Source organism: Arachis hypogaea, chromosome 14 (assembly GCF_003086295.3).
Source record: "Arachis hypogaea cultivar Tifrunner chromosome 14, arahy.Tifrunner.gnm2.J5K5, whole genome shotgun sequence".
In the NCBI taxonomy this organism is placed as follows: Eukaryota; Viridiplantae; Streptophyta; class Magnoliopsida; order Fabales; family Fabaceae; genus Arachis; species Arachis hypogaea.
In genome coordinates this window covers 5,958,083-5,979,910 of record NC_092049.1, presented here as the reverse complement: position 1 = coordinate 5,979,910, position 21,828 = coordinate 5,958,083, and the positions used below count along the sequence as shown (strand labels likewise).

The window sequence follows — 21,828 nt, the reverse complement described above, 5'->3', positions numbered from 1 at the left end:
AACTAACTTGAGTTTGAGTTTTGGAGGTGAGAAACTTTTGCTAGTTGGCTTTACTGATGCAGACATGGTAGGAGATATTGATTCTCGAAAGTCTATTTTAGATTATTTGGTCAAGTTTGTAGGAAAAGTTATTTCACGGCAGTCAAAGCTACAGAAATGTGTTGCACTTTCTACCATAGAAGCAGAATTTATTGCAGCAACTGAAGCATGTAAATAGTTGTTGTGGATAAAGAAGTTCCTTCAAGAGCTTGGTTTTAAGCAAGACCGTTATGTATTATTATGTGATAGTCAAAGTACTATTCATCTTGTTAAGAATTCTACTTTTCATGCAAGATCTAAACATATCGATGTTATGTATCATTGGATACGAGATGTGTTAAATTTTAAGTTGTTGAAACTTGAAAAAGTTCACACTGATGATAATGGTGCTGATATAATAACAAAAGTATTGCCAAGAGATAAACTTCAAATATGTTGTTTGATCGTCGGGATGGTGAGGGCATCCACCTAGTTGAAAAGGGGAGATTTGTTGGGTTTTTTTCTCTCCTTTGTGAGGTCCAAGCCCAATTTTTTGGGGTGTCTTCTTGCACCCTTGTGTCACTATCCTAATCAGATTTTTTGGGGTCATTGAGAGTGAAAGAGAGTGGCCACAAAGTGAGAGAGGAGAGGAAAAAATAGAATTTTTGGTTTTTTTTTTTTTTTTTTTTGCAAAGTAGCAGATTTTAAACAGCAGTTTTTCATTTGTTCACCCTTGAATCAGCCTGAAATTTGAACTGCAACTTCATCTCATCTTGTTCTTCATTTTGAATGGTGGAGATTTTGATTGGAGGTCTGTAGATGGAGAAATATGCTTCGAACAACAGCTCTGTTATTAGGTATTTTTTCATCTTCTTGTTACTCATTTATAAGTTTTGGTGCTTTGATGTGTTGGCTGGTTGTATGTCCGATTTGTGTTTTGTTTGCAACTCTCTTGTACTTCATATTTGATTATAGTGGAGTCATTTCCTTGGTTTGGTGACTCGTGATTTTTACCTTTCACATTGAAAGATTTTTCACGTTAAAATATCGGTGTGTTCTTATTGTTGCTTTAGTTGATATATTTGCTTGCCTATGATTACTGCCATATTATGTTGTGAGTATTTTTATATTGTTCTTGTATTAGATATTTGTGTTGTTTTTGCTACTATACTCTTTCAAGTACTTAGGGGTGGCAATGAGTGGGGTAGGGTAGGGTTTGGATCCAACCCTAACCCTACTCGTGGGTTGAGATTTTTATATAAACTCAAGCCTACCCTATCCGCAGTTTGATAATTTTTCAACCATAACCCTACCCGCTCTTAACCCGCGTGTACCCGACCCTATCCGCGGGTTATAAAAAAGATACAATTTTATTATATAACTTGATGATAATTTAAAATATAACTAATTTTTATGTAAAAAAGAATATTGAATTATCAATTAATGATTTTCTTTTAGTGGCTAAGAATATTTTACATTCAGTGAGAGGTATTTAATTCAACATCCACTTAAAACATATTTTTATATAAGTATATAACATATACATATATATAGAGTGCGGGTTGGTCGGGTAGGGTTGAGACTCAACCCGCACCCTACTCGACCCGCACGAGAACCCTACCCACTGTGGATCGGGTTGACAACCCTACTCAACCGGGTGGGGTCGGGTTGAGTACCCACAAGTAGAATACATATTACCACCTCTACAAGTAGTTAGTATAAAATATGACTTTATTTAATTAAACTCTTTTAGATAATATTACAACTCTAAAATTGGTCCAATTTCAAGACTAGTAATTATTTAGGTTACTATTCACGTTTTTCTAGTGCTAAGAGTTTATCCAGAATGAATTTAGTTTATTGTGAAGAAAATTATACAAGGAGAATAATCTTACAACTAATATTTGGTCAATCTCATTTTTTTAGCTAATTGTAAACTAAAGAAGATTTGGTTCTTTAGCTTATTGGGCTTTATTTTTATTATTTAAATAAGAAAGTGGATGTATTTTCTTTTGGTATTTAATTAATTGATTTCAAGCCAACCATGTTGAGACTCTTTAGATGGTATGTCAACGTTTGGTCTACCGATGGGGGTAAACCTATGAATAAATTTAGTCAATACTTTTCAAGAAGAGAATATTTGAGTAGTGATTTCTTCTTTATTTCCCCTCTTGGATTTGTATCAAAATGTGGGGGTTCTTCGAAATGCAAGCATTGGCAATGGTCAAAATAGAACTTTATGCTATCTAAACACAATATTATGCCTTACGTAAATTTCACGCACTCCATCGTTTAAAAGTTCAATTTATTCCTTCCATATTTTGAGCATGTAATAATAAATTTTATTCTAGGTGATTCAAGACAATTAATATTATTTTACACAACTCACTCGTTGCTATTTTGCATACCAGAACAACATGGGAACTATTCTTTATTCAACAACTATTTTGCTGAGAAGGGTGCTTATTCTAATAAAGATATATACGCATGCAATTCAAGAGGAAATAGTTTGCAAAACTATTCTAAGTTATTTTATTTGTGGTCAACAGTATAACATTATTCTAACAACTCAATCTTTTATGATTTTTTTTCTTCTTTTTGTTCTGGTCAACCTCACTATTTTTTGGACATTGACTTACTGTTTATTTTGTCAAACATTTTATGAATTATTTTTTGGGCCCGGAACAGGTTTCTGATAAACTGGGTTACCATATTAAAATTTGGGCTTGAAACTGGGCCTAGATCCATATGCTTATACGTTGTTGTGAAAATGCGCCGACTTGATATACCAAAAAGATGTTGTCTTTTTTTGGTCAAGTGGATTAAACAGTCCCAATCTTAGATATTATACATTTATATTCATATTTCATACACCCACACAACACACTTACGCACGCTATATGGGTATTATGAGTTCTTTGAACAACATCCAACTTCAACTAAGATTTGAACTCGGATACAGCTTGCAACAGAACATATAGATATGCCATCCGTACTAGACCTCTGCTGCAAAAGATGTTGTTGTCTAATAGTTCATTGTATTCATTCATACCAATAAGAAAAAGAAAAATCTTTTAGTAAATGGAAGTGTTAGGACTTAGGAGAGTACGTAACGCATGTCATATTGTCATGGATTCCGTTGCAATTACAAAAGCAGTTAAAATTAAATGGAAGGAAGAGGCACTATAAATGTGAGCATCTACCAACTGCCACATGACCCACTAAGGTACCTCCAAAACAGCATGGAAACTGTTGAAAATAAATAAGTAAATGAAAAAAGGTGTTAGACTTAGAGCATTGAGAACATAATGAAAGGAAAAAAAAGCAAAGCATGGTGTGAATGGGAAGAAAGGCGAAATGAAATGAAATGGTGGCGTAAATGCGGTAGCTAAAGCCCAGTTGTATGTGTTGATTGCTAAATGCTAATGCTCTCTCTCTTTCACCACTCACCAGTCACCAGTCACCAGACAGCTATTACTACTGAGTACTCACTGAGTACTCATGAACCAGCACACCACTGCACCACTCCTCACTCACTTTCTTCAACCTCTTTTTCCTCTTCTCCTTCCAATGTTGCTTCTCACATCTTGAATGCTTTTCTATTCGCCCACCCATCATGCTAATCAACCTTCACCTCTTCTTCTTCTTCCTCTCTCTCTCTAGCTGTAAGTCCCTCTCTCTCTCTCTCTCTCTGTTAGGGCATGACTCTACAGGGTTTCAAGTTTATTACTTTATTATTGGAACCGGTTTTTAGTGTATATCATTTCTCTCAATTACCCAGTCTTTCTCTGTTATTTTCCAATTATCAATTGAATCAGTTTGTATGCTCAAAACAGTGACCACAATTAGGGTTTAGTATTTGGTGAGGGGACTGCTACATTCACTGCATTGGGACTTTTACTTTCTACTTTGAACAAAACAAAGAATTGGTTGTTGATTTGTTTGCTTTGAGCTAAGTAATTGCTTCTCCTTTTGCTGGCTAAGCTGATCATCTTGGTTAGTGGTTGTATACTTATATCACAATTCATTCATTCCTTTTGTATTATGATGAATTTTGTTAAACTGTAGTATATATTACTCTGATCGATTAAACTGTGGTTTCGGGTTGGGAATGCTTGGAATATTATCAAAGGAGCTTCAGCCATTTAGCCTTTTCTATGAAGAATTCATCTTACAGGATACCGGTTAGGTTCAATTAATTAATGCTATTAGGGTTAGGAAATTCGGCATCACATTCACAATAGTTGACAAAACCCCTCTCTGCTCAACATTAGAGAGCTGGATATCTTGTTGACTCAATCAGTCATTCTCCTTCTTGTCCTCAGCTTAGCATTTAGTTGCATAGATCTTTAGAACTTCCTTGTTTTTAGGTGATGCATACACTATTAGAGTCTCTAATTCGCTGCTGTTAGACTCGGTTGGCATTGCAATGGCTGATGGACATCCAAAATAAAATCAAATTGATATCTGGACACTCCCAGTGGTACAAATCGCTCGCTCTGTTCCGTTTTATTTGTCACTGAAAATTTGTATCCATATGCATTAATTTAAGGATGTACCAAATGTTTACCATGACATAAAAGGAAATTAAGATAGTAATAAATATTGAGCTTGCTACATGTTTTCAAGTTTACGTGGCTTCTGGCTTATATGATATGTCTTGATATATTAACTTTTTACTCTGGGCACAAGTTATATTGAGATGTATGAATTTTGATTCCAGCAAATAACACAATTTTTCATGAGTGATCTCTGAAAGAACGAGGACATGCACATGGTTAAATATTATCTCTTACTGGTGTTTTGGTACAGGTGCACATGAGTCCCATAGCAGTAGATTAGATCATCTTCAAAGTTCTGTACCTCAGGACAACCATGTCGATTTTATGCTGCCGGAAATCTCACCTATTGGTGCTCCGCAGCCCTTTCTTCCTCTTCTTGCACCTTCACCGTTGGCTCCATTCACGAATACCTCTATCCCAAAGTTATCAGGTTCTTTTCTGTATAATAGTTGTGGCTTGTTTAGATTTCAATTGCTTGCATTTGGATTATCTCTCTCTTTTGTCTAACCATCTCATTGCATGCATATTGCAGGACTCTGTGTTTTGAACTTCACAGCTGCTGAAAGTTTGATGAGTATGACAGCAATTGATTGCTGGGAGGTTTTTGCACCGTTTCTGGCTAATGTAATATGTTGTCCCCAGGTGGAAGCGACTCTCACGATTCTGGTTGGTCATTCCAGTAAACATACCAATGTACTGGCCTTGAATGGGACCACTGCCAGGCACTGCCTTTCGGATGTGGAGCAGATTTTGATGGGCCAAGGTGCCAGTGCTAATCTGAGGCAGATATGTTCAATTGGTACTTCGAATTTCACTGAGGCATCTTGCCCAGTGAAAAATGTGGATGAGTTTCATGACATGGTGGATACTTCTAAACTCCTTACTGCCTGTGAGAAAGTTGATCCAGTGAAAGAATGTTGCTACCAAGTTTGTCAGAATGCTATATTGGAAGCTGCAACAACAATTGCTTCAAAAGGTCCTGATCTTATGGGCATAGATGCACTGCGTGTTCAAACTGAGAACTCAAGTCGGATCAATGATTGTAAGAATATTGTCCTTCGGTGGGTAGCTAGCAAGCTTGAACCTTTTCAAGCAAAGAAAGTTCTCAGAGGGCTGTCTAATTGCCATGCTAACAAAGGTCTTTTTTTTTTTCTTTTTTTTTGCTTAGCAAAAAATTTTAACAGTGATGGTCATCAAACGATAAGTTTAGCTGGCTCTAGGTGATTTTCAGTCAGTCTATGTTATATACATATGGGCTGATACTTCTGTCCCTTACTACTGCATTCCTTTGCCTAAATCTTTACTTTGTCTCTTCACTGCAGTTTGTCCACTGGTTTTCCCCGACATGAAGCATGTTTCCAAGGGTTGTGGGGATGGGATAAGTAACAAGACAGCCTGCTGTCATGAAATGGAAAGCTATGTGTCTCACTTGCAAAAGCAGAGCTTCATCACAAACTTGCAAGCTTTGGATTGTGCGGATACTTTGGCAGCCAAATTAAAACGATCAAATATTACTGAAGATGTTTATAGCCTCTGTCACATAAGCCTCAAGGATTTTTCCCTCCAAGGTTACCTTTTCTTCTCTACTCCAGTACTCCTGTTTATATGCAACAAAATTACACTCAAGTTCCCATGATATATTATATCTGTTAGTAATATTTATTTCCTCTTTGTGCCTGTGCCTTTCAACTTGTGTGGAAACTGATGATGTGGATGCTTCAGTTGGAAGCCAAGGTAACAACTACACTGAAACATTATTTCCAGATATATGAATCCCCTTAGTTTAGATTTTTGGTTGAGATATGACTTGCTGCATTGTTTTCCCTAAACAGCGGCTGGTTGTCTGTTGCCTAGCTTGCCTTCGGATGCTACATTTGATAGCACTTCTGGTATTAGTTTCCTTTGTGATCTAAATGACAATATCCCAGCTCCCTGGCCTTCCACCTCTCAGTCAACAACTTCATCATGCAATAAATGTATGTTTAGATAATAAATAACTTTGGGCAGCAACCTGCTATTTATTTATTTATTTTTGCTGCTATTTCTTTGTGATCTTTTGATAATTCTACCTTCATTGGTACCGCAGCTGTCAACATCCCTGCTCTTCCTGCAGCAGCATCTGGTCAAAATTGTAAGAACCTGTTCAATTTCTGGTTTATCAGTAATACGCTAACTTCTTGTGATCGTTTAAGGTTTTGACTAGAATAATCGAATAAATGCTTGCCATAAACATTTAGGTTTTTAAAGAGATCTTAGTATCAGCTATACATGTCTCACTAAAACATAAAGCAGATTAAAACCGTAACCGAATCTGATTACTAAGATTTAGGAAGCAGTAGCGCCATATCTTATGCATGGAATGATATCAGCATCTCCATTAGTTTGGTGCTTGCTCCTGACTGATTTTAAATGATCTGCAGGTCTCTACAGCCGTAATGTGCTGTTTTTCCTGTTTGTTGCTTTATCATTTCTCCGTATGATAGTCGCGTAACTATAAATGCTGCTTCCTTATTCCTACAACAAGAAGGATTTTTTTGGGCAGGCATTTCGCCAAAGGTTAACAATGACCATTGAAATATTACCAGATTGATGAACTCAATCGAAGGTGAAGTCCAGCCAGTTTCTAATCTTGTTGATTCATGATTCTTATTTGCTTGTGTAATAAAATATTTGTATATAGGAAATTTAGAAAGCATAGGTTATACACTGTAACTTATTGAGGTTGGTATGTAAGCCAGGATTGCATTTGGAGGCTTTTTGTAATCACCCTTTCCTAGCTATAGGCATTTCATTCAGGACGAAGATTCTTAAACAGTTAAACCTATTAACTTGTTAAGATCTGTCCCAAACCCATCACTTTCACAGCATGCCCCATTCTCAGTAATGAGATCTTGATCTTGTTATTTTGTTCATAGTAAAGTTCATGCATATATACTCGCTGGCACTAATAAAACCTGAATAGCACTTCAAGTATACTGCAGAGCAGATCGAATAAACATTCCAAAACATGATAATCGTAATCCCCACATTAATTTGTATATTGTTTGCAACCGGATTTGTATGCCGTTGGAATGAATCAATCCAAAGCCTTACCAAATTTATTTTTAAGCTATGTCAGTATTCATTTATTCGTTAAGTTCATTCTATTGGAGGTTCATTAGTTAAATTAGTATGCCTGTTACAATTTCAAGATATGTCTTCCAAAAAAATTGAAAGGTCAATTATCCGAGGTAAAATTAGGAGAGAAATTAACAAAAGTAAAAAGAAATTAAATATTTTTTGAGTGACAAATTAGTCTCTATATTTACCCAAAAAAGAAGAAAGTTAATATGTCTCACAATATAAAAGTTTAGAAATTAACGGTTAATAAACAAATATTAGGGATTAAAGTTACTATTTGAGACCTACTTTCGAGTTTTACTAAAACGAGAAAAAAAATGCAAAAAACGGCAAATATGTTAAAAATTTGGCTTTTTTATCTAATTAAATATCTGAGAAGCTTTTATTCCCAAAATACGCACCCATTGAAACTGATCCTAAAATACGCATACCCAATTCGTGCCCGGCAACCAAGAAATGGAGTTTGCCATCACTTCAGGGCTGACGCCAACGAAATGGCGCAGGCACAGCAGCTTTCTTCATTTCGTTGCTGCCATGCACGAAATGGAGCAACCTCACTGACGGCGCACACAAGGTGGTGCACCTCAAGGCCAGCGCATGCGAATTGGCCCAAGCTGCTGGCGGCGCCAACGAAATGGAGGACCTCGTCCCTGGCGCCCACGAAAAGGAGGTCAACGTAGTAGCTGCACATGCATTGATCATGTTGGGAGGCAGGAGACACTTGGGAAGGAAGCCAAGACCATTATAAAAGGGTTGTGAGGGAGGGGACCTCATGCACGGTTAAAGGGATCATAGGGTAAAAAAAAATTTGTGTAAGTGGTAAAAGGAAGGTAGGAGGTGGTGGTTGGGAGGGCAGTGCTGGGAAAAAAAAGTTTTTAATATGAGTGGAGGAGGGGTTAACGCAGAGGAGAACTTGAACCGGTTGGACGAACATCATATAGCGGCACATTTATTCCATAAGGTTAGTTTACGTCATTAAACTTATTGTTGTTGTTAGCGATTATTAGACATAATATTTTCCATCATAAAAATTTTTGTAGATATTTTGAACTATTGTATTTCTTGCTACCTTATGTTGCAGCCGACACATGTCCTTACTCCTCATGGCACGCTCGTCAATGTTTTCATGGTAGACCCTTGATGAGCGGATAATTTATACGCTTTTTGGCATTGTTTTTAGTATGTTTTTAGTAGGATCTAGTTACTTTTAGGGATATTTTCATTAGTTTTTATGTTAAATTCACATTTCTGGACTTTACTATGAGTTTGTGTGTTTTTCTGTGATTTCAGGTATTTTCTGGCTGAAATTGAGGGACTTGAGCAAAAATCAGATTCAGAGGTTGAAAAAGGACTGCTGATGCTGTTGGATTCTGACCTCCCTGCACTCAAAGTGGATTTTCTGGAGTTACAGAACTCGAAATGGCGCGCTTCCAATTGCGTTGGAAAGTAGAGATCCAGGGCTTTCCAGCAATATATAATAGTCCATACTTTGGCCAAGAATAGACGACGTAAACTGGCGTTCAACGCCAGCTTTCTACCCAAATCTAGCGTCCAGCGCCAGAAAAGGAGCCAAAACCAGAGTTGAACGCCCAAACTGGCACAAAAGCTGGCGTTCAACTCCAAGGAGGACCTCTACACGTGTAACAATCAAAGCCCAACCCAAGCACACACCAAGTGGGCCCCGGAAGTGGATTTATGCATCAATTACTTACTCATATAAACCCTAGTAGCTAGTTTATTATAAATAGGACCTTTTACTATTGTATTTGGCATCTTTGGATTACCTTATGATCCTTTGATCACGTTTTGGGGGCTGGCCATCTCGGCCATGCCTGGACCTTTTACTTATGTATTTTTAACGGTAGAGTTTCTACACTCCATAGATTAAGGTGTGGAGCTCTGCTGTTCCTCAAAGATTAATGCAAGTACTACTGTTTTCTATTCAATTCATCTTATTTCGTTTCTAAGATACCCATTCGCACCCAAGAACGTGATGAAGGTGATGATTATGTGTGACGCTCATCACCATCTCCCCTATGAACACGTGCCTGACAAATACTTCCGTTCTACATGAAATAAGCTAGAATGAGTATCTCTTAGATCTCCTAACCAGAATCTTCGTGGCGTAAGCTAGAATGATGGCGGCATTCAAGAGAATCCGGAAGGTCTAAACCTTGTCTGTGGTATTCCGAGTAGGATTCAATGATTGAATGACTGTGACGAGCTCCTAACTCGCGATTGCAGGGCGTTAGTGACAGACGCAAAAGGATAGTAAATCCTATTCCAGCATGATCGAGAACCGACAGATGAATAGCCGTGCCGTGACAGGGTGCGTGAGCATATTATTCACTGAGAGGATAAGATGAAGCCATTGATAAGGGTGATGCCTCCAGACGATTAGCCGTGCCGTGACAGGGCATTGGATCATTTCCCGAGAGATGACCGAAAGTAGCCATTGACAGTGGTGATGTATCACATAAAGCCAGCCATGGAAAGGAGTAAGACTGATTGGATGAAGATAGCAGGAAAGCAGAGGTTCAGAGGAACGAAAGCATCTCCATTCGCCTATCTGAAATTTCTACCAATGAATTACATAAGTATTTCTATCTCTATTTTATTATATTAAATTCGAAAACACCATTATCCATTTATATCTGCCTGACTGAGATTTACAAGGTGACCAGAGCTTGCTTCATACCAACAATCTCCGTGGGATTCGACCCTTACTCACGTAAGGTATTACTTGGACGACCCAGTGCACTTGCTGGTTAGTTGTATCGAAGTTGTGACAATCATGAATTAAGATCAGAGCACCAAGCTTTGGAGCCATTACCAGGATTTGTTCGAGCCTGGAGATCACAATTTCGTGCACCAAGTTTTTGGCGCCGTTGCCGGGGATTATTTGAGTTTTCGGCAAGCTTTTGGTCCGGTAACATCAGTGCCAAGTTTGATCCGGCAACAACACCAAGTTTTTGGTGCCGTTGCCGGGGATTGTTCGAGTTTGGACAACTGACGGTTCATCTTGTTGCTCAGATTAGGTAATTTTCTTTTTATTTTATTTTCAAAAATTTTTTCAAAAATATTTCTAAAATTTTATCATCTGTTTTCGAAAAAAAATAATAAATAAAAATGTTTTCAAAAATTTTATACAAAATTTTTAAGAATGAATTCTAGTGTTTCATGAAGCATGTTGAAGCCTGGCTGGCTGTAAAGCCATGTCTAAATTTATTTGGACTGAGGCAGCAATTTGTTATCAAGAGCAATATACTCTGGTGTTAAAGCTTGGCTGGCCATTGGCCATGTCTAGTGTTTTGGACCGGAGCTTTCATTGAAAGCTTGGCTGGCTAGTGAGCCATGTCTAATTCCTGGACTGAAGCTTTAGACTAACAATGCAAGATTCCTGGAATTTATATTAAAAATTTTGGAATCCTTATTTTTTCTTTTTCATAATATTTTCGAAAAAAAAAATCCAAAAAAATTAGAAAATCATAAAAATAAAAAATATTTCCTGTTTCTTGTTTGAGTCTTGAGTCTTGTTATAAGTTTGGTGTCAATTGCATAAGCATCTTGCATTTTGCGAAAATTTCATGCATTCATAGTGTTCTTCATGATCTTCAAGTTGTTCTTGGTAAGTCTTCTTGTTTGATCTTGATGATTTTTTGTTTTGTGTTGTTTGGTGTTTTTCATATGCATTCTTTAATTCTTGGTGTCTAGGCATTAAAGAATTCTAAGTTTGGTGTCTTGCATGTTTTCTTTGCATTAAAAAAACTTTTCAAAAATATGTTCTTGATGTTCATCATGACATTCATAGTGTTCTTGGTGTTCATCTTGACATTCATAGCATTCTTGCATACATTCATTGTTTTGATCTAGAAATTTCATGCATTGCATCTTTTTAGTGTTTTTCTCTTGCATCATAAAAATTCAAAAATAAAAAAAAATATCTTTCCCTTTCTCTCTCATCAAATTCGAAAATTTGAGTTGACTTTTTCAAAAATTTTTAAAATCAAGTTGTTTCTTATGAGTCAAATCAAATTTTCAATTTGAAAATCTTATCTTTTTCAAAATCTTTTTCAAAAATCAAATCTTTTTCAAAATTCTTAGTTATTTTCGAAAATTCCAAAAATATTTTTCAAAAATCTTTTTCTTATTTTTATACCAAATTTTCGAAAATAACATAATCAATTAATGTTTTGATTCAAAAATTTGAAGTTTGTTACTTGCTTGTTAAGAAATATTCAAACTTTAAGTTCTAGAATCATATCTTGTGATTTCTTATGAATCAAGTTATTAATTGTGATTTTTAAAAATCAAATCTTTTTCAAAACAAATTTTTATCATATCTTTTCAAAAATATCTTCTTATCTTATCTTTTTTCAAAAATATGATTTCAAAATATCTTTTCTAACTTCCTAACTCCTTGTCTTTTCAAAATTTGTTTCAACTAACTAACTAACTTTTTGTTTGTTTCTTAACTTTTTCAAAACTACCTAACTAACTCTCTCTCTCTCTCATTTTCGAAAATATCTTCCCTCTTTTTCAAAATTTCTTTTTAATTAACTATTATTTTAAATTTTAAATCTTAATTTTCGAAAAAATACTAACAATTTTCAAAAAAAAAAAAAAACCATTTTCGAAAATCACTAACTCTTTTTCAAAATATTTTTCGAAAATTATCCCTCTCCCATCTTATTCTATTTATTCATTCATATCCTAACATCTCATCTCACATCTCTTCCATCCTTACAGTTGTGTTTCTTCCTTTACATCACATTCTTTATCTCCCCCTCTTTTCTTCCACTTACACAGGGATCCCTATACTGTGGTATAAAGGATCTCTATTATTATTATTATTTTTCTGTGCCGTCTTCTTTGTCATATGAGCAGGAGCAAGGATAAGAACATTCTTGTGGAAGCAGATCCAGAACCTGAAAGGACTCTGAAGAGAAAATTAAGAGAAGCTAAAATACAACAATCCAGAGATAACCTTTCAGAAATTTTCGAACAAGCAGAGGAGATGGCAGCCGAAAATAATAATAATGAAAGGAGGATGCTTGGTGACTTTACTGCACCTAATTCCAATTTACATGGAAGAAGCATCTCCATTCCTGCCATTGGAGCAAACAACTTTGAGCTGAAACCTCAATTAGTTTCTCTGATGCAGCAGAACTGCAAGTTTCATGGACTTCCATCTGAAGATCCTTTTCAGTTCTTAACTGAATTCTTGCAGATATGTGATACTGTTAAGACTAATGGAGTAGATCCTGAAGTCTACAGGCTCATGCTTTTCCCTTTTGCTGTAAGAGACAGAGCTAGATTATGGTTGGATTCTCAACCCAAAGACAGCCTGAACTCTTGGGATAAGCTGGTCATGGCTTTCTTAGCCAAGTACTTTCCTCCTCAAAAGCTGAGCAAGCTTAGAGCTGATGTTCAAACCTTCAGACAGAAAGAAGGTGAATCCCTCTATGAAGCTTGGGAAAGATACAAACAGTTGACCAAAAAGTGTCCTTCTGACATGCTTTCAGAATGGACCATCCTAGATATATTCTATGATGGTTTATCTGAGCTATCAAAGATGTCACTGGACACTTCTGCAGGTGGATCCATTCACCTAAAGAAAATGCCTGCAGAAGCTCAAGAACTCATTGACATGGTTGCTAATAACCAGTTCATGTACACTTCTGAAAGGAATCCTGTGAGTAATGGGACGCCTATGAAGAAGGGAGTTCTTGAAGTTGATACTCTGAATGCCATATTGGCTCAGAATAAAATATTGACTCAGCAAGTCAATATGATCTCTCAGAGTCTGCATGGAATGCAAGCTGCATCCAACAGTACTCAAGAGGCATCTTCTGAAGAAGAAGCCTATGATCCTGAGAACCCTGCAATAGCAGAGGTAAATTACTTAGGTGAACCTTATGGAAACACCTATAACTCAACATGGAGAAATCATCCAAATTTCTCATGGAAGGATCAAAAGCCTCAACAAGGCTTTAATAATGGTGGAAGAAACAGGTTTAGCAATAGCAAGCCTTTTCCATCATCAACTCAGCAACAGACAGAGAACTCTGAACAAAATACTTCTAATTTAGCAAATTTAGTCTCTGATCTGTCCAAGGCCACTGTAAGTTTCATGAATGAAATAAGGTCTTCCATTAGAAACTTGGAAGCACAAGTGGGCCAGCTGAGTAAAAGGATCACTGAAATCCCTCCTAGTGCTCTCCCAAGCAATACAGAAGAGAATCCAAAAGGAGAGTGCAAGGCCATTGACATAAGCGCCATGGCCGAACCTGTGAGGAGAGGAGAGGACGTGAATCCCAAGGAGGAAGACCTCCTGGGACGTCCAGTGGTCAATAAGGAGCTTCCCTCTGAGGAACCAAAGGACTCTAGGGCCCATCTAGAGACCATAGAGATCCCATTGAACCTCCTTATGCCCTTCATGAGCTCTGATGAGTATTCCTCTTCTGAAGAGAATGAGGATGTTACTGAAGAGCAAACTGCCAAGTTTCTTGGTGCAATCATGAAGCTAAATGCCAAATTATTTGGCATTGATACTTGGGAAGTTGAACCTCCCTTGTTCATCAATGAACTAAGTGATCTGGATCAACTGACATTGCCTCAGAAGAGACAGGATCCTGGAAAGTTCATAATACCCTGTACCATAGGCACCATGATCTTTAAGGCTCTGTGTGACCTTGGTTCAGGAATAAACCTCATGCCCCTCTCTGTAATAGAGAAACTGGGAATCTATGGGGTGCAAGCTGCTAAAATCTCACTAGAGATGGCAGACAGCTCAAGAAAACAGGCTTATGGACAAGTAGAAGATGTATTAGTAAAGGTTGAGGGCCTTTACATACCTACTGATTTTATAGTCCTGGATACTGGAAAGGAAGAGGATGAATCCATCATCCTAGGAAGACCTTTCCTGGCCACTGCAAGAGCTGTAATTGATGTTGACAGAGGTGAAATAGTCCTTCAATGGAATGAGGACTCCCTTGTGTTTAAAACTCAAGGATCTCCCTCTGCAACCATGGAGAGGAAGCAGAAAAAGCTTCTCTCAAAGCAGAGTCAACCAGAGCCCCCACAGTCAAACTCTAAGTTTGGTGTTGGGAGGCCACAACCAAACTCTAAGTTTGGTGTTGAACTCCCATATCCAAACTCTAAGTTTGGTGTTGGAAAGTTTCAACAAAGCTCTGCCCATCTGTGAGGCTCCATGCGAGCTCACTGTCAAGCTATTGACATTAAAGAAGCGCTTGTTGGGAGGCAACCCAATATTTATCTAATTCTTATTTTTATTTTTTTTCATGTTTTCTTAGGTTCATGATCATGTGGAGTCACAAAATAAATATAAAAATTGAAAACAGAATCAAAAACAGCAGAAGAAAAAGCACACCCTGGAGGAGCATCTGTCTGGCGTTCAGCGCCAGAACAGAGCATGGTTCTGGCGCTGAACGCCCAAAATGGGTAGCTTCTGGGCGCTGAACGCCAGAACAGGCATGGTTCTGGCGTTCAACGCCAGAAATGGCATACAGATGGGCGTTGAACGCCCAAAATGGCCACCAACCTGGCGCTGAACGCCCAGAGTTGGGTACAAAGGCATTTTTACATGCCTAATGGGTGCAGGGATGTAAATCCTTGAACACCTCAGGATCTGTGGACCCCACAGGATCCACTCAGGATCTGTGGACCCCACAGGATCCCCACCTACCTCCACTCACTTCTTCTCACCACTCTCTTTCACACAACCCCATAAATACTCTTCCCAAAAACCCTTCACCAATCACCTCAATCTCTCTTCCCCACTAAACCTTCACCACTCACATCCATCCACTCTTCCCTATAAACCTACCTCATAAACTCCACCTACCTTCAAAATTCAAATCCAATTTCCCACCCAAACCCACCCATATGGCCGAACCTTAACCCCCCTCCCTTCCCTATATAAAGACCTCCATTCTTCATCAAAATCACACAACACACCCCTCTACACTCTCCTTGGCCGAAACCACATCTCCCTCTCCCTCTCCATATTTCTTCTTCTTCTTCTTCTATTCTTTTGTTTATTGCTCGAGGGCGAGCAATATTCTAAGTTTGGTGTGGTAAAAGCATAGCTTTTTTGTTTTTCCATTACCATTGATGGCACCCAAGACTGGAGAATCCTCTGGAAGAGGGAAAGGGAAGACAAAAGCTTCCACATCCGAGTCATGGGAGATGGAAAGATTCATCTCCAAAGCCCATCAAGACCACTTCTATGATGTTGTGGCCAAGAAGAAGGTGATCCCTGAGGTCCCTTTCAAACTCAAAAGAAATGAGTATCCGGAGATCCGACATGAAATTCAAAAAAGAGGTTGGGAAGTTCTAACAAATCCCATCCAACAAGTCGGCATCCTAATGGTTCAAGAGTTCTATGCCAATGCATGGATCACCAAGAACCATGATTAAAGTAAGAACCCGGATCCAAAGAACTATGTTACAATGGTTCGGGGGAAATACTTAGATTTTAGTCCGGAAAACGTGAGGTTGGCGTTTCACTTGCCAAACATGGAAGAGAACGCACGCCCCTACACAAGGAGAGTCAACTTTGATCAAAGGTTGGACCAAGTCCTTATGGACATATGTGTAGAAAGAGCTCAATGGAAGGTTGACTCCAAAGGCAAGCCGGTTCAACTAAGAAGATTGGACCTCAAGCCTATAGCTAGAGGATGGTTGGAGTTCATTCAATGCTCAATCATTCCCACTAGCAACCGGTCTGAAGTTACGATAGACCGGGCCATCATGATCCATAGCATCATGATTGGAGAAGAGGTGGAAGTTCATGAGATTATATCTCAAGAACTCTACAAGGTGGCTGACAAGTCCTCCACTATGGCAAGGTTAGCCTTCCCTCACCTCATTTGCCATCTATGTTACTCAGCTGGAGCTTTCATAGAAGGAGACATTCCTATTAAGGAAGAGAAGCCCATCACTAAGAAGAAGATGGAGCAAGCAAGAGAGCCCATTCATGGAGCTCAAGAGGCGCAGGAAGCTCATCACCATGAGATCCCAGAGATGCCTCAAATGCACTTTCCTCCACAAAATTATTGGGAGCAAATCAACACCTTCCTAGGAGAATTGAGTTCCAATATGGAACAACTAAGGGTGGAACATCAAGAGCACTCCATCATGCTTCATGAAATAAGAGAAGATCAAAAAGCAATGAGGGAGGAGCAACAAAGACAAGGAAGAGACATAGAAGAGCTCAAGGACATCATTGGTTCCTCAAGAAGGAAACGCCACCATCACTAAGGTGGATTCATTCCTTGTTCTTAATTCTTCTATTTTTCGTTTTCTATGTTATGTGCTTATCTATGTTTGTGTCTTCATTACATGATCATTAGTAGTTAGTAACTTTGTCTTAAAGTTATGAATGTCCTATGAATCCATCACCTCTCTTAAATGAAAAATGTTTTAATTCAAAAGAACAAGAAGTACATGAGTTTCGAATTTATCCTTGAACTTAGTTTAATTATATTGATGTGGTGACAATGCTTCTTGTTTTCTAAATGTATGCTTGAACAGTGCATATGTCTTTTGAAGTTGATTGTTTAAGAATGTTAAATATGTTGGCTCTTGAAAGAATGATGACTAGGAGACATGTTATTTGATAATCTGAAAAATCATAAAAATGATTCTTGAAGCAAGAAAAAGCAGCAAAGAACAAAGCTTGCAGAAAAAAAAAAGAAAAAAAAATATAGGCGAAAAAAAAAAAGAAAAAAAAAAGAAAAAGCAAGCAGAAAAAGCCAATAACCCTTAAAACCAAAAGGCAAGGGCAAATAAAAAGGATCCCAAGGCTTTGAGCATCAGTGGATAGGAGGGCCTAAATGAATAAAATCCTGGTCTAAGCGGCTAAACCAAGCTGTCCCTAACCATGTGCTTGTGGCGTGTAGGTGTCAAGTGAAAACTTGAGACTGAGCGGTTAAAGTCAAGGTCCAAAGCAAAAACAAAGAGTGTGCTTAAGAACCCTGGACACCTCTAATTGGGATTTTAGCAAAGCTGAGTCACAATCTGAAAAGGTTCACCCAATTATGTGTCTGTGGCATTTATGTATCCGGTGGTAATACTGGAAAACAAAGTGCTTAGGGCCACGGCCAAGACTCATAAAGAAGCTGTGTTCAAGAATCATCATACTGAACTAGGAGAGTCAATAACACTATTCGAAATCTGAAGTTTCTATAGATGCCAATCATTCTGAACCTCAATGGATAAAGTGAGATGCCAAAACTATTCAAGAGGCAAAAAGCTATAAGTCCCGCTCATTTGATTAGAGCTATGTTTCATTGATAGTTTGGAATTTATAGTATATTCTCTTCTTTTTATCCTATTTGATTTTCAGTTGCTTGGGGACAAGCAACAATTTAAGTTTGGTGTTGTGATGAGCGGATAATTTATACGCTTTTTGGCATTGTTTTTAGTATGTTTTTAGTAGGATCTAGTTACTTTTAGGGATATTTTCATTAGTTTTTATGTTAAATTCACATTTCTGGACTTTACTATGAGTTTGTGTGTTTTTCTGTGATTTCAGGTATTTTCTGGCTGAAATTGAGGGACTTGAGCAAAAATCAGATTCAGAGGTTGAAAAAGGACTGCTGATGCTGTTGGATTTTCTGGAGCTACAGAACTCGAAATGGCGCGCTTCCAATTGCGTTGGAAAGTAGACATCCAGGGCTTTCCAGCAATATATAATAGTCCATACTTTGGCCAAGAATAGATGACGTAAACTGGCGTTCAACGCCAGCTTTCTACCCAAATCTGGCGTCCAGCGCCAGAAAAGGAGCCAAAACCAGAGTTGAACGCCCAAACTGGCACAAAAGCTGGCGTTCAACTCCAAGGAGGACCTCTACACGTGTAACAATCAAAGCCCAGCCCAAGCACACACCAAGTGGGCCCCGGAAGTGGATTTATGCATCAATTACTTACTCATGTAAACCCTAGTAGCTAGTTTATTATAAATAGGACCTTTTACTATTGTATTTGGCATCTTTGGATTACCTTATGATCCTTTGATCACGTTTTGGGGGCTGGCCATCTCGGCCATGCCTGGACCTTTTACTTATGTATTTTTAACGGTAGAGTTTCTACACTCCATAGATTAAGGTGTGGAGCTCTGCTGTTCCTCAAAGATTAATGCAAGTACTACTGTTTTCTATTCAATTCATCTTATTTCGTTTCTAAGATACCCATTCGCACCCAAGAACGTGATGAAGGTGATGATTATGTGTGACGCTCATCACCATCTCCCCTATGAACACGTGCCTGACAAACACTTCCGTTCTACATGAAATAAGCTAGAATGAGTATCTCTTAGATCTCCTAACCAGAATCTTCGTGGCGTAAGCTAGAATGATGGCGGCATTCAAGAGAATCCGGAAGGTCTAAACCTTGTCTGTGGTATTCCGAGTAGGATTCAATGATTGAATGACTGTGACAAGCTCCTAACTCGCGATTGCAGGGCGTTAGTGACAGATGCAAAAGGATAGTAAATCCTATTCCAGCATGATCGAGAACCGACAGATGAATAGCCGTGCCGTGACAGGGTGCGTGAGCATATTATTCACTGAGAGGATAAGATGAAGCCATTGATAAGGGTGATGCCTCCAGACGATTAGCCGTGCCGTGACAGGGCATTGGATCATTTTCCCGAGAGATGACCGAAAGTAGCCATTGACAGTGGTGATGTATCACATAAAGCCAGCCATGGAAAGGAGTAAGACTGATTGGATGAAGATAGCAGGAAAGCAGAGGTTCAGAGGAACGAAATCATCTCCATTCGCCTATCTGAAATTTCTACCAATGAATTACATAAGTATTTCTATCCCTATTTTATTATATTAAATTCGAAAACACCATTATCCATTTATATCTGCCTGACTGAGATTTACAAGGTGACCATAGCTTGCTTCATACCAACAATCTCCGTGGGATTCGACCCTTACTCACGTAAGGTATTACTTGGACGACCCAGTGCACTTGCTGGTTAGTTGTATCGAAGTTGTGACAATCATGAATTAAGATCAGAGCACCAAGCTTTGGAGCCATTACCAGGATTTGTTCGAGCCTGGAGATCACAATTTCGTGCACCAACCCTGCGGATCCAAGCATGGAAATTAGGCGGCAGAGGCTTGAGCCTTATCTAAGACGCACGGGATTTTACCACGCTTCTTTGATCAAGCACTTCGAGTACGACAATCCACTTATTAGTGCCTTGGTTGAACGATGGCGACCGGAGACACACACCTTCCACTTCCCTTGGGGCGAGTGTACGATAACCCTGGAGGATGTAGCAATGCAGTTAGGGTTACCTGTTGATGGTCAGCCTGTTAGTGGTACTTTGAGGTCATGGAGCAAGTTTCACCAAAGAGATATTTGGTAATGGTGTCATGAACTTCTAGGTGAGATTCCCGTCGGCCACGTAAGGACAACGAAGTTCAACATAAAGCTGAAGTGGCTCAGAACTCGTCTTCAACAGATGCCGCTTGACTTAGAAGATAATGGCCTCATGCAGTATGCACGGTGTTACATACTTTACTTGTTGGGAGGTGTGCTTCTTCCGGACAAGGCAAATAACACGGTGCATGTTCGATATCTGCCGTTATTGGCTGACTATGATGCCATCTGCACCTACAGTTGGGGTAGCGCCGTCCTCTGTTGGTTATATCGTGCTATGTGCTTAGCAATAGATTATAGTGTTGAGGGTATGGCCGGTTGTCATACGTTGCTCATGTCGTGGATATACTACAGGTTACCTTTCTTGGCACCGAATGTCATGACACCGTATAGTTTTCCTTTAGCCACGAGGTATGGTATATGTCTTCTCACTTTGTGACTTTTCTCAGCTATCCTTTGCGGTTGGAAATTCTTTTTTTTTTTAAATTTTGTCGTTGTCCAACAGATGGCAGGAAAAAAAGGACAAAATGACTATGCTGAGCAGCGGTTATTGAGGCACCGTCTGAGGTTGAACAATCTGCACGTGGATGAGGTTAGTGCTAGTTGTTATTAATATGTTACGAACAACTGTGTATATGCTTTTACTGAAGGGGTTTCTTTTATGTGTAGTTTGTTTGGAAACCGTACATGGACCCACAGATTCTGTCTAGTGTTCCGGCTGAATTCCTCGGCCACCCACATGGAGATTTCTATACCGCCGTTGTGCCTCTCATATTTTTCAGATGGATTGAGATCCTAAATGTTGACCGAGTGTTGCGTCAATTTGGGGGAAAGCAAGGACCTCCAAACCCTCCGCTTAATATTGATACTTTCCATCGACAGTCGGCCAGCAATAATGACGGATGGTGGCCCGTTAGACTATCTGAGTGGTTTGAGGTATGAGCAAACCGGCGAGGTGATGCATACAGGCTGCACATTGATCGTGCAGATACATTGCGTCCCAGTCAAGATTACTATAGGTGGTACTGCAACAGAACAAGGAGGTTTTTGTCTGCCCCTGATGCATTCCATGATCCAAGGCAGGAAGTTGTCCCTGCAGGCACACCGGAAGAGTATGGAAGAGGCCCCGTTGTTAATTTGCCACCGGTTCCCCGAGACCATCGTCGTCGCCGTCCTCGCAGAGGCAGAGTTGAAGAACATGCTGACCCTGGGGAGGATAGGCCGGATTTACCAGAGGAAGACCGCCCCGGTTTTGAGCCAGACATGGGTTACCATGCTCCATCACAGCCTCTTCCAGTTCCTGGGGACTACTACTACCCGCAACCTTTTGTTCAAGCGGAGCCTACCCAGCCATCTTCCATTCAGCATTTTATGCCATATCGTCGGCCCTCATCAAGGTGTTACAGCCATTTAGGTGGCTCCAACCCTCTTATCCAACCCATCATCTGTGGCGATGCTACGGGATCCTCACTGCTAATTAATTCAAGGTAGTACTGCGCCTGCTCTTGCGTCTTCGAATAAGCGGCATTAACTAGGTGTCTTTTGGCTTCCTTACTCTTGAAACTTGTTGCGAAGTTGGAAGCAATATGCCGTACATAATAAACATTGTGTTCCCAACCACATCCTTCACGCTCCAATGCGGCCTTTATTGCAGCATGCCTGTCGGAGATAAGAAGAACTCCTGGCCTAGTCGCTACATGTCTCC

At 39.1% G+C, this 21,828-nt stretch overlaps 2 protein-coding genes and 1 non-coding gene across 6 annotated transcripts; 2 read left to right on the top strand and 1 right to left on the bottom strand.

Moving 5' to 3' along the window:
- The first annotated feature begins 3,197 nt into the window (after window positions 1-3,197).
- Window positions 3,198-7,553, top strand: LOC112741209 (uncharacterized GPI-anchored protein At1g61900). Of its 4 annotated transcripts, none has more exons than XM_025790095.3 (8): window positions 3,237-3,683; window positions 4,831-5,010; window positions 5,113-5,718; window positions 5,903-6,148; window positions 6,303-6,314; window positions 6,413-6,556; window positions 6,667-6,711; window positions 7,001-7,553. In XM_025790095.3, the coding sequence occupies exons 1-8, from the start codon at window positions 3,635-3,637 to the stop codon at window positions 7,069-7,071; spliced, it is 1,353 nt and encodes a 450-aa protein (XP_025645880.1). In that variant the 5' UTR covers window positions 3,237-3,634; the 3' UTR covers window positions 7,072-7,553. The 4 variants fall into 4 exon arrangements, with proteins under 4 accessions (XP_072069767.1, XP_025645880.1, XP_072069768.1 ...); XM_025790096.3 differs by lacking the exon at window positions 3,237-3,683 and adding an exon at window positions 3,909-4,501; XM_072213666.1 differs by lacking the exon at window positions 6,303-6,314 and having other exon boundaries at window positions 3,198-3,683.
- A 5,560-nt stretch (window positions 7,554-13,113) lies between these two features.
- Window positions 13,114-13,221, bottom strand: LOC112745376 (small nucleolar RNA R71). The gene has a single exon (XR_003173308.1). It is a non-coding gene; the product is annotated as a small nucleolar RNA R71 (small nucleolar RNA).
- Window positions 13,222-19,836: 6,615 nt separating this feature from the next.
- On the top strand, window positions 19,837-21,614 carry LOC140178437 (protein MAIN-LIKE 1-like). Its single transcript, XM_072215516.1, has 5 exons — window positions 19,837-20,062; window positions 20,129-20,499; window positions 20,629-20,715; window positions 20,793-21,059; window positions 21,207-21,614. Exons 1-5 carry the CDS (start codon window positions 19,837-19,839, stop codon window positions 21,612-21,614), a joined length of 1,359 nt encoding a protein of 452 aa, XP_072071617.1.
- The last annotated feature ends 214 nt before the right edge of the window (window positions 21,615-21,828 follow it).